At 46.9% G+C, this 13,336-nt stretch overlaps 1 protein-coding gene across 3 annotated transcripts in view; it reads right to left on the bottom strand.

Annotated features, from left to right (window-relative positions):
• The window catches only part of LOC142468065 (semaphorin-3F-like), a 47,225-nt gene extending 34,204 nt beyond the window's left edge, over positions 1-13,021 (bottom strand). For 2 of the 3 annotated variants that reach the window (XM_075574160.1, XM_075574161.1), the window contains exons 1-2: positions 12,455-13,017; positions 6,262-6,400 (exon numbers count right to left, since the gene is read on the bottom strand). In XM_075574160.1, the coding sequence (XP_075430275.1) occupies positions 6,262-6,370 (109 nt within the window). In that variant the 5' untranslated portion in view covers positions 6,371-6,400; positions 12,455-13,017. Of the gene's footprint in view, positions 1-6,261; positions 6,401-12,454 lie in introns of all 3 variants that reach the window. The other variant, XR_012788574.1, reaches the window with a different exon arrangement.
• Between the last annotated feature and the right edge of the window lie 315 nt (positions 13,022-13,336).

Genomic DNA, 13,336 nt, shown 5'->3' with positions numbered 1-13,336 from the left:
ACTGGGAGCGAAAGTGATGAATGCTTTACTGTGTGTGCTAGTGGTACTTGTTGTCATATATGTGTGTGTCACTTGCTGCAAAGGTATGATCCACAAATGTGCTACCCCCTCTTCAGACCTGATGCCACTGTTTGCAGATCCAAGCTACAGCAGTCCCTTGAAGAAAGAAGATGCCAAGTGCAGTGATCTAACTCTAGAAGACATCCTGGCCGCAGCGCCATACGAGACTATGACAGTAAAGGGCACGCGCCCTCTTCCTCTGAGTTATACCAATGAGCATTATCAGATGATGGAGCACCCCAAAATACAATATGTGTCTCCCTATGTGTCTCTGGACTAACATCATGCCAATAATTCTCAAAAGCAATGTTTTAAGAATAAGAGGAGGGTCTGAGAAAGTTGAGAAAATGACATTAGGGAAGGAATCTGGAGTAAACAGCACTAAGATCTCAGCAGCCATTTTGGCAGACTATTCTTGTCAGCCATTTTGTCTTGTTTGTTATAAGTTTTGTCTGTCATTAATTTTGTTTTAGGCTGTGTTTGTCGACTGTGAAGATTTATTTAAGGTGTGCGGTAAACAGCTAACAAAGACAAAGTCATCAAGCCAGTGTTTTGATGGGATTTCCCCTGACCACTGACCAACAGTTTGTGTATCTAGGCAAAATAAATCCTAGAACATTTAACCACCGAGGGGAAAAGACGCCAGGCAAGGCCCGGGTTTATCCGAACAATTTGTTTTTTCAGGACTCAATATTATTTTTTAATGTTTTAGAGTGTGTCTTTAAGATGTATGCCCTGCTAGGCAAGATCCGCCTCACCATCCAGATGATGATAAGGGATGATCGGTTTTGCAACATTTGTAATGTTTATTGTTTTGTGGACATATCATTTTGCAGACAATCCTACAATCTTGCACAATGCTACAGGGGTTAATGGGTCACAAGGGAATATTTACAATGATTCCCTGCCATACTCTAGTGGCCCCCAACAACACAAGAGAGAATTACATTTAACCCCTTGGGAAAAAGACAATACATTTATTGACATTTGCAGATCTATATATATTAAATCTGGGGTAAATGAATCCTGCTGGGTGTGTGGATATATACCACTTACACAAACAGGTAGTGATACCTTACACTAATGCCGAATTTAGAAAAGGAAATGTCAATTTGAATTTGTTTACGGTGAACTTTTCTAAACTTTTAAACCGAATTCCACTGGTAAATGAGGTTCCAGTAAGTGGATTTTATATAAATTAAACTGGGAACAACAATCAATTTATGGGTCCGGTGCCTCCACCAACCAATGAAACTTCTGTAAAAATGTATTTACAGCCCGGAGCTAAAAATGTACAGGGAGGATATGGCCTTAATTTTACAACTACATCCATTAACTTACTTAACCAAGAACAGGTACAGATTAGATTAATGGCCCTACAGAATAGAATGGCTCTAGACTATATTTTAGCATCAAAGGGTGGCGTATGCACCTCGTTAAAGAGCAATGTTGTGTCTTTATTAGAAATCAAAGTGGTAAGATTGAGCATGAGCTAGAGAAGAACGCAGAGAATAAGGAAAAGTGGAGATGAGAGATGGGATCCGTTAGGAATTAGCAAATTGTTTGGTTCCCTAGGAGCGAAGCTAATGAATGGATTTGTCTGTGTGCTTGCAGTTCTGGTTGTTTTGTATGTCTGTGTCATGTGCAGTAAATCCCTACTGCAAAGGTGTGTAACAACCTCTGCCCAGACCATGCCACTGATCACAGACGGCACCGCAGAAGATGTAATCTGAGAAGGAAAAGTCTGTCTCCCTCAATGGAGTACAGATGAAGATGATGGCAGAAAAAACAATCTGGCTGATATGATAGCCAGCAGCTCTGTGAGTTTCCAGATCTATCAAAGTCATGCAATCTTGGACCCTCCAGGCCAGCACAACGTTTCTGAGTTTTATCTGAATTAGCCTTAAAATACTATGTTTTTAAGAATAAAAAGAGAGGACTGTGAAGATTGAGATAAGGTGTGTGGCTCAAGCTATATGAAGACAGGCTATCATCACCACCATTTTGGCGCAGCAGCCATTTTGAGTGTTTGCTTTTATATATGTGTATCTGTTTATTTGTGTATAAAAGTAATGCTGCAGAGCATCGCTCCTGGCAAAGACTAACCCTTGCATAATTCCTAACTAGTCATGGAATTGAAATAATTGCATTTGTAAGAGTTTTTCCAGCAAAGTCATTTTGGCTGAGCTCCGCTTCTCTTATCTTGCAGCCCTAGCAGAGGGCTGAGCGTTCACTCTCTAAGTCAGGAGGTTAAGAGGCCAACATTGCAGTGAAATATATAGGATAACGTATAGCTTGCGAAGCATATTTATGCATGAATAAGGATTTTTATAGTCATCATACTGTTTTTTTATCTCTAAGCCAGCCCCCTTGAGGGGCTTATTACTCATTTTGAAATGTATAAAAATGTGATGCCAAGCAATATGTTTTCAGAGGAATTAGTTCATTTTGAATTCTTTCTCTCATTTGTACCTTGGTGCAATAAACTCACGTTGATACTTTGAACCCTTGACTCATTGATATTATTTCTACGCTTTCACACTTCCATTTTGTAAGGTGCTGTTTTCTTGTATGTTTGAACGTGTGAAGCGGAGATTGGAATATTGCTCTTCCAGCTAATTCTCTTGTTCCTTGAAATGTAACCAGCTGCAAACGATGGAAGTGATGGGAGTTAGAAGGGAGTATGATAAAAAGTCCAGACAATAATGAGGGACCTTGGTAGAATTAGCCGGAGTCTGAGATAAGCACAGTTTCTCACATTGTAAATATTATTGTTAGGTGAATGGATAGCTAAGACATCAATTCTCATGATTAACCCCCTGAAAGAAAGTATCAACAATGATGTAGAGGAAAGGTTACTGAGCTGGTATAATGATTTTTGCTGACTTACACGTATACATTTTGTTTCTTTATTATACAATTATGTTATTTCTTGTGACGCACAAATTGTCCCATAAAGGTGTGGGAGCTTTAATTTTTAGGGTATAAATGTATCTCATACCGTATTACCTATCAGAGAGCTTTTGTTTAGAAGCTGTCTCCTGTGTGCACCTGTTACACAAATAAACTCACGTGTCATTCTGTAATTAACCCTCAGATTGTATTTTTTATTTACGCCTTTCACATGAGCGTAGCAAATATATACAATAAGCGACAGAGAAGCCCAATGCTACATCCAATATGACAAAAATACACAGTAAAATACTTATACATTCTCTGGGAAAAAGGTAATTTAGTTTAACCCTTTGGCCAAAGCAGTGTAAGCCTGCGAGCCACGACAAGGCAGACCCTGTTCACAAGTCCTAACACTACCAGATAAAATACTAATATACAGCAAATCTTTTTCATTCTACTGGATATAGATCCAATGTTGGTCTTTCTCCCTCCTAATAGAGGTAAATGAGAATTTAATCCTAATAGAGGTATATTAGTATTTTACTGTGTATTTTTATCATATTGGATGTATATTTTTATATGTATTTGGGGGGGTCGGGTATTTTATATATGTATTGGGGAGGTGGGGGTATTTTTATATGTATTTTAGGTCAGGTATTTTTTTATGTATTGGGGAGGTGGGGGTATTTTTATATGTTTTGGGAGGACATGTTTTTTTTTATATGTATTTGGAGGGTCTTGCATTTTTTAGCATTGTGTCCTGTATTTTTGGACACGCCACCTGGCAACTCTAGCAGCTGTGTGTGTCCCCCCCCCCAGCCATCCTGCAGCCACCGGCCTAGCACCCCCCCTTCCCCGTAGCAACGGCACCCCCTTCGCAGCCACAGGCCATCCCGCAGCAACGGCCCCCCCAGTAGCAGCCAGCGCTCCCTCCCAGTAGCAGCCACTGCCCCCACCCAGTAGCAACCACCACAACCGCCCCCCCCCCCAGTAGCAGCCACCGGCCCACTGCCCATCCCGCAGCCACAACCCCAACCCCCCCAGCAGCAACGCCCCCCCCCCCCGTAGCAACAGCCCCCATTTGCAGCCACCGGCCCACAGCCAATCCCGCAGACACCCCCACAGCCACCGGCCCCCCCACAGCCACCGGTCCACCCCTGACCTGAGACGATCCACAAGGTAAGTCTGATTTTTATTTGTATTGGGGTGTATTTTTTATATGTATTGGAGGGAGGGGTTGGGGTATGGAAGAGATGAGGGATGGGAAGAGAGGAGGGAAAGAGTGGAGGGGGGAGGAAGAGAGGAAGGGGAGGAAGAGAGGATGGGGGGAAAGAGAGGATAGGGGGAAAGAGCGGATGGTGGGAAGAGAGGATGGGGAGGAAAGGGGGAAGTGAGGAGGGGGAAGAGAGGAGGGGAGAGAGTGGAGGGAGAAGAGTGGAGGGGGAGAGATGAGGGGGAAAGAGGAGGGGGGAGAGCTGAGGGGGAAAGAGGAGGGGGGAGAGCTGAGGGGGGAATGAGGGAAAAGGGAGGGGGAAAAGAGAGGAGTAGGAGAAAGAGAGGAGGGGGAGAAAGAGAGGAGGGGAGTAGAAAGGAGGGGAGGAAGATAGGAGGGGGGGAAGAGGAGGGGGAATGAGAGGAGGGGAGGGGGTAATAGGAGTTGGAAGATGAGGAGGGAGAAAGAGGAGGCGGGAAAGAGGAGGGGGAGAGAGGAGGTGGGAGAGAGGAGGGGGGAGAGAGGAGTGGGGGAAAGAGGAGGGGAAAAGAGAGAAGGGGAAGTGAGGAGGGGGGAAAGAGAGGAGGGGGTGAAAGAGAGAAGGGGGCAAAAGAAAGGAGGGGAGAAGAGGGGATGTAAGGAAAGAGGAGGGGGAGGGAAGAGAGGAGGTGGGGATGGAACAGAGGAGGGGGAAGAGATGAGGGGAGACAGAGACAGAAAGAGAAGGCAGAGAGAGGGGGAGAAAGAAAGGGAGGGAGATTGGGGCAGGGGAGTTATGACACAGCGAAAGGTAGAGATTTAGAGGGGGGAGAGAGAGACAGAGAGACTGTCCTGGAACCTCTCTGCATGTTTAGTTTCTCTGTTCTGAGGCAGCCATTGCTGCTCAGTGTAAGCTGCAACATTGTTGCTACAAACGTTGTCTATATATGTATGTCTTTATTTATTTAGCGCCATTAATGCACACAGCGCTTCACAACAGTAATCCATGCGACAATCATATAAATAACTATCATGGAACAAGAACTGCACTTCTGTTTCACCCCCCCCCCCTTTTCCTTGCAGCCCTGCTTGTCAGCTTCTTAGTGCCAGCTGTATGTGTTTGGCTCTGTACACAAACACAGTGCTTGTGTGATAAATACAGTGCCATTTCCCCTCTCCCAGCAGCTTGCTGTATTAGAGATGCAACATTATTGCTACATGTTGTAGCTCCCCCAGACACTCCTGTGAGTTGCCATAGCAGCCCCAGCCTTTCTCTCAAATGGGCTAGTCTGCTTTCTCCCCCTCTGCTCTGCCCACAGATGGTCTGTCCCCAGACTATCTTACTACCCAGCATACATTGGCACTTCCTTTCCACCACACCGCTGGACGAGTGAGTACCTTGCTGTAACCCGTGTAATGGTACTGCAGGATTATCTTTTCACCTCCCTTTACTACTAAGCACACACAGAGATATTTAGACCTACACCTCTACACAAGAGACTGTTTTTTTCCCTGCTTTCTCCAAATAAAGTAAGAAAAGAAACAGACCTTGTCGTGCTTGGAAAGAGGGCCGAGTTGACACTATCTGAGCTAAGTCATCTTACACGTCACCCTCTGGCTTCCAGAATAATAACAAATAATATAAATAACACAAAAAGGGGAGAAGTGCTTCAGACATAAAAGTAACATTTAGGAAAAGGAGTCCCTGCTCTGATGAGCTTTCCCCCATAGTTTTTGCCAGTTTCCTTTGCAACCTCCCTGTGCTCAAAACATGAGATGGTTTGCCCATACTCCCCTGCCATGTTACAGTAATTGGTATACTCCTCTGTATATATTCTGTTTGTACAGACTATTATACTTCCTTCACATGGAGTACATTAAAGCACTAGTGTTTGCACTAGAGTTGCCAAGAGGTAAAATCACTGAACGCTTTCTGGAACTTTTTACTTGAACGCCTCGCGGATCTCCTCTGCACTGAAGGAGTTGCGAGACCATTTCCAGCTCTTTAAAAGATGACGGGGCTCCGCCATGCAAAACATAACGGAATTATGCAGGTCTAACACAAATGCGTCCGCAAATTTAAAAACCCCAAACCCCCGAACCCCAAACCTTACCTTCAAAGGAAAGCTGCACGCGGGGGGTGGGGGGCGCGGTATCCTTGGCGACGGTGTAACAGAGGGTTAGCAGGACGCAGGTCCAGACGTGCGGGTTCCAGCAGCTCATGGTGACGAGATAAGAGGGAGCTCCAGGGCCCTGTCAGACACAAAGCAGGAAGAAATCCAATTACCTGCCTTATCTCGGCTCTGCCGCACTACCGACCCCGAACTCGCGCCCCCCGTCCCCGCTATAATACATCAGGAAACCTCCTCCCCACGCTATGAAACCTTTCAGTCCCATGCGATATAACGCAGCTGATCTCTTCTCCGGCGGGGGGAAGACGACTTCATGGCCACAGAGAGAAGCGGTGCAATAATGGTATTGAAAGAATTAACGAACCCCCAAAATCCAACCAATTTCTGGAAGGAGAGCGGAGAGGTCACCTCCCAGGGCTGAAATCTGGGGGTTCTGGGCTGCAGAGTGAGAGGGATGGGGGGGGGGGGGCAGGGTGCTGGTAGCTCTGTACTGTATATACACACATCAAGGAGAGTTCACCCTGAGATATAACAATCACACTCAGTGCCAACGATGAGTTGGATCAGTGATGGCCAACTCCAGTCCTCAAGGGCCACAAACAGGCCAGGTTTTTTGGATATCCCTGCTTCAGCACAGGTGGCTCAATCAGTGGCTCAGTCTTCGATTGAGCCACAGGGCTGAAGCAGGGACATCCTGAAAACTAACCTGTTGGTGGCCCTTGAGGACTGGAGTTCGCCACCCCTGTGTTAGGGGCTCAGGGACTGAAGGGGTTAACAGAGACCCCCTGTCATGATAATATCATGAGATATTATGTATTTTAATTCCTCTGGTGCTGAAGAGGTTAATGAGCTACCATTTTAAGTTAAAATACAATATTTGGGGTTTCTGACTTGTCATGAATCTGTGGGAGCTTCAAAAGGGCTTGATTTGAAGTTGGGTGCGAAAAGTACAAAGAGAGGGTTTCTTGTATGTTAACTCAGTGGTGCTCAAACTGGGGTGCGGGAGATTTTTCTGGGGGACACGGGCGGTTGCAGAGGCCCCGCGCTCTTCCCCCATGCATTTAAATTAATGCCGGAGAATCACGTGAGGCCTTTGCAAACTGTACTTACCTTGCTTCAGCCGACTGTGTGATACGTCACCATGGCAATGCAGCGTCAAATGACACAGCGGGATCATGTGACGTGACGTGATGTCACATGACGCAGGGTCATGGCGTGACTTCACATGACCCCCGCACGCCAGAAAGGAAGGAAGAGGGGAAGGCGCCAGAGGTGTAAATAAAATATTGTTCTCCTGACACTAACATAGACAGGACACTAGTTAAGGGATTTCAAAGCATTACTCTGCTGGGGGTTTATGGGTGGCCATGGGTGCGTCTACAAAATTATTGAACATGAGAGGGACGTTATTAAAAATTGAGCATATCACGTGACGTCCTCTGCCGAACATGCTAAAAATTACATATGTGTATCCGTGGAACCGAGTCGCACATAATGATTACAGACAAGTGAGGTCTAGCAGGTACTAAGAGACAGATATTAATATTTCTCTTAAATTTAGGATTACAATGTTCATATATAGTCTCATTGTGTCCGCCACCTGTGCCTGAATGTATTGATGTGTCTCACGTGTGAGTAAGTATTACAGAAGTTAAGTTATGAGTACATTTAAATATGGAAAATTAGTTTTAAACGTAATTTGGTAGGAGGTGTTTTACTCTGTCGCAAAAAACAAAAAATCAAGGAATATGACAATTAGATTTCAACAGAGGTGCGTTTGGACTGAACGCGTGATTTCTCATATTCCTGAACCAGTGACCTCTCTGGAGAAAATCTATGGCATTTGGTAATGTATATGATTTTCTGATATGTTTTACACTTATTTTAAGAAGCTGTTCTGCATTTTATTGTAATTGTATGTTTCTTGTAATACCTTTTCTGTAAACCAAGCACTGTATTTATATATATAAATTTAAATTTATACAAACATTTAAAATAAGTAATGCTTTGGGCTCTGACTGAACTGTTGCACGCTCTGGGGAGAGTATTTACGTTTCGGACACATTTTGCTACAACTGATTTTGTGTGTTAAAGCAGGGGGGCGCAAACTTTTTTCCCTGCGCCCCCCTGACGGCTGTCCACTCGCTCCCGCGCCCCCCCCAACCCCAACTTACCCGCGCTCCGGCGTAATGACGTCACGTTGCCATAGCAACGTGACGTCACATGACCTCACAGCGTCATTTTGACGCCGCGTTGCCATGGCGCCGCAGGGAGGAAGCCGCCGGAGCCTAGGTAAGTAAGGTTTACAGAGGCCCTGCAGCTCCCCCGGCACTTAATTTAAGTGCCTTCGGGAAGCGCGCGGGGCCTCTGTAAACCCCGCGCCCCCCGTCGGCAGTGTCGCGCCCCCCCTGGGGGTCGCGCCCCACAGTTTGCGCACCGCTGTGTTAAAGTGTATAGTTTTTTCTATAATTCACAGGGACCTGGGACCCAAGCAAATATTAATTGGACATCTTCTGTTTGCATTACTACCTCAGGTGGTGGCAGGGAATAGATATGATTTGCAAATGAGTAGGGGTTAATTTTAACTCACTAGAAGTACCTTGCGGAGGAGAAAAGTGAGTTGGCTAGAGTAGCCATGTGTATTAACCCTGGTTGCATATCTAAGTCACGTGCTCACTTTTGTTCTGTTCGTGACGGTGGTATATTGGGACGAATGTAGGAGAGATAGACCTCATTTGAGGGACCTTTTCGGAGGTGAAGTGTGTGGCAGCTTGCGGGTTGTGATTTGATCCTGGTCCTGTAGAGGAGATATTGTCCATTTGACGGACCTCTGCAGAGGTGAAAAGTGGGCATACTGTCAAGCTGTCTTCTATCTGCCTGTGCCCCAGGAAACCAGCACTGGGCATACTGTCACACTGTCTTCTATCTGCCTGTGCCCCGGGAAACCAGCACTGGGCATACTGTCACGCTGTCTTCTATCTGCCTGTGCCCCGGGAAACCAGCACTGGGCATACTGTCACACTGTCTTCTATCTGCCTGTGCCCCGGGAAACCAGCACTGGGCATACTGTCACGCTGTCTTCTATCTGCCTGTGCCCCGGGAAACCAGCACTGGGCATACTGTCACACTTCTATCTGCCTGTGCCCCGGGAAACCAGCACTGGGCATACTGTCACACTTCTATCCGGCTGTACCCCGGGAAACCAGCACTGGGCATACTGTCACACTTCTATCTGGCTGTACCCCGGGAAACCAGCACTGGGCATACTGTCACGCTGTCTTCTATCCGGCTGTACCCCGGGAAACCAGCACTGGGCATACTGTCACACTTCTATCCGACTGTACCCCGGGAAACCAGCACTGGGCATACTGTCACACTTCTATCCGGCTGTACCCCGGGAAACCAGCACTGGGCATACTGTCACACTTCTATCCGACTGTACCCCGGGAAACCAGCACTGGGCATACTGTCACACCTATCCGGCTGTAACCCGGGAAACCAGCACTGGGCATACTGTCACACTTCTATCCGACTGTACCCCGGGAAACCAGCACTGGGCATACTGTCACACCTATCCGGCTGTACCCCGGGAAACCAGCACTGGGCATACTGTCACACTTCTATCCGGCTGTAACCCAGGAAACCAGCACTGGGCATACTGTCACACTTCTATCCGGCTGTAACCCAGGAAACCAGCACTGGGCATACTGTCACACTTCTATCCGGCTGTACCCCGGGAAACCAGCACTGGGCATACTGTCACACTTCTATCCGGCTGTACCCCGGGAAACCAGCACTGGGCATACTGTCACACTGCTATCCGGCTGTAACCCAGGAAACCAGCACTGGGCATACTGTCACACTTCTATCCGGCTGTACCCCGGGAAACCAGCACTGGGCATACTGTCACACTTCTATCCGGCTGTACCCCGGGAAACCAGCACTGGGCATACTGTCACACTTCTATCTGGCTGTACCCCGGGAAACCAGCACTGGGCATACTGTCACTGTCTCTTCTATCCGTCTGTAACCTCGGAAACCAGCATTGGGCATACTGTCACACTGTCTTCTATCCGACTGTACCCTTTAGTGGTGTATTTTCTGTGTACTCAGACACTCAACAGCACCCTTACATGTGGAATGGGGGGAGTAACCCTTTAGTGAGGAGGTGGGGGAGAGTAACCCTTTATTTAGAGGGGGGCAGTAACCCTTTAGTGAAGAGGAAGGGGAGAGTAACCCTTTAGTGAATGGGGGAGAGAGTAACCCTTTCGTGAGAGAAGGAGGGGAGTAACCCTTTAGTGAAGAGGAGGGGGGAGAGTAAACCTTTAGTGATGGGGGGAGGGAGAGTAACCATTTAGTGAAGACGAGGGGGGAGTAACCCTTAAGTGAGGTGGGGCAGTAACCCTTTAGTGAGGAGGAGAGGGGGAGAATACCCCTTTAGTAAGGGGGGCAGTAACCCTTTAGTGAGGAGATGGGGGGTAACCCTTTAGTGAGGAGGAGGGGGGAGTAACCCTTTAGCGAGGAGGGGGGGAGTAACCCTTTAGTGAGGAGGAGGATGGGGAGAGTAACCCTTTAGTGAGGAGGAGGGGGGAGTAACCCTTTAGTGAGGAGATGGGGGGTAACCCTTTAGTGAGGAGGAGGATGGGGAGAGTAACCCTTTAGTGAGGAGGAGGGGGGGAGTAACCCTTTAGTGAGGAGGAGGGGGGAGTAACCCTTTAGCGAGGAGGGGGGGAGTAACCCTTTAGTGAGGAGGAGGGGGGAGTAACCCTTTAGTGAGGAGGAGGGGGGGAGTAACCCTTTAGCGAGGAGGGGGGGAGTAACCCTTTAGTGAGGGGGAGAGTAATCCTTTAGTGACGAGGGGAGGAATAACCCTTTAGTGAGGAGGAGGGGAGAGTAAACATTTAGTGAGGAGGGGGGGGAGTAACCCTTTAGTGAGGAGAGGGGGGAGTAACCCTTTAGTGAGGAGGAGGGGGGAGTAACCCTTTAGTGAGGAGGAGGAGGGAGTAACCCTTTAGTGAGGAGATGGGGGGAGTAACCCTTTAGTGAGGAGGAGGGGGGGAGTAACCCTTTAGTGAGGAGGAGGGGGGGGAGTAACCCTTTAGTGAGGAGGAGGGTGTGGGAGTAACCCTTTAGTGAGGAGGAGGGGGGAGTAACCCTTTAGTGAGGAGGAGGAGGGAGTAACCCTTTAGTGAGGACACCTCTCTTGAAATGAATAATTAGTCACAAAGATCTTTTCTTGACATGCTGCATTTTGTAGCTAAAATAAACATTGGCCTGAGAGGAAGAGGGGGGAGGGAGGGTATGAGAGAGGGGGGCAGTAAGAGCTGTGTGTGGTTGGGTGCAGTTATAGAGCTGTGTGGGGGGCAGTGGTAGAGCTGTGTGGGGGGGGGGGGCAGTGGTTGAGCTGTGTGTGGGGGGGCAGTGGTAGAGCTGTGTGTGGGGGGGCAGTGATAGAGCTGTGTGTGTGGGGGGGCAGTGATAGAGCTGTTGTGGGGGAGCGGCACAGGAATAGTAGGGGGAGTGTTTAAACTGTATAGGTGATATCAGGCACAGGAATAGCAGAGTGTGTGATAGTTGCGCAGGAATAGCAGAGTGTGTGATAGTTGCGCAGGAATAGCAGTGTGTGTGATAGTTGCACAGGAATAGTAGAGTGTGTGATAGTTGCGCAGGAATAGCAGAGCGTGTGATAGTTGCGCAGGAATAATAGTGTGTGATAGTTGCGCAGGAATAGCAGTGTGTGATAGTTGCGCAGGAATAGTAGAGTGTGTGATAGTTGCGCAGGAATAGCAGAGCGTGTGATAGTTGCGCAGGAATAGCAGAGACAGTATGTATTACTTGGTTGGAATTACACGCCAGGTCTCAGCATCCCTTGGCCTGTTTTAGTGCAGAGCTCATTAATTATTCAGCACAGGACTGATGCCTGAAATGGATCACCTTTCAGGGAAAAAGGGGGGGGGGGTCCCACACGATGCACAGGGAGCAGGACTAGAGGGCCAAGAATGCATTGCACCTACAGAACCAGTGATATCAGGACTATAGGGCCCATAATGCATTGCACATACAGAAACAGAGAGCGCAGGACTACAAGGCCCAGAATGCATTGTAACACAAGGTTAGATTTCAATTTGATTATCGTGACTACCTTCTTTCAATAAATAAGTAACGAATAACATACCGTTACAGGGGGTCAGAAGCAGAGGCGTGCACTCCTCTATATCACACCTTTTTCCTGTATCCTTGATCGGAGACACCCGCCTTCTCTGTGCCCGTTAAGTGAAGTAGCCAGGCAACCTTGGTGCTGACCCTGTCTCCGTCCGTGGTCTTAAGTACTTTTGGTAATTCTGGACGTCCTTCCTTTATCCTCACAATTAACCAAATTTTTCCTTCTGAACTGGAACCGATATCTTAGAAGTCTTTCAATTCTGGATCGGCACAGACAAAGTTGACAGTCTGGAATAAGGTGTAGAGAAACCCACTTTCCTTTTGGGAGACACAATAACTCACCACCTTTAGCTGTTAGTCTGTGCCCGCATTCTCTACCATTATCTTAGAAAAATGTGGGCGATGTAATAATCAGGAATCAGGTTTGCAGTTTCATTCAGCACTCTTTATTTCTTCAATCAGCTCAGCGATTCAGCAAGGATACAACATTCAAAATACTTCTATTCAAGGTAGCAAGAATCTGAAGAAGGTTGTGGCTTATGCCTGCGATAGTACTTTTTATACCCTTAGATCAAAGATATAGAAATCACTGTCTCAGCTAACTCGCTTTTGCAAACTAAATTACGTACTTGTTTACATACTTGTTTTTCTGTTATTAGCATCAAGTACCTTATATCAGGAACGATAGGAACTTACAAAAACAAGTGTTATCGTTAAAATGTGTGTCATAATGCTTGGTTTCAAGTTGTTCCTGATACCAATAACATTGTTCCTGATACCAATAACATTGTATACTATTAGTTTCAAACTGCCCATAAGATTCCTTATGAGAGAAACAACTTAAAATATCTTAACCTATTGAGTGATATATATATATATATATATATATATATAT

The sequence above is a fragment of the Ascaphus truei genome, chromosome 17 (assembly GCF_040206685.1).
Source record: "Ascaphus truei isolate aAscTru1 chromosome 17, aAscTru1.hap1, whole genome shotgun sequence".
NCBI lineage: Eukaryota > Metazoa > Chordata > Amphibia > Anura > Ascaphidae > Ascaphus > Ascaphus truei.
Note: the sequence above shows the minus strand (reverse complement) of the source record. Positions and strands in the feature narration are given on the sequence as shown.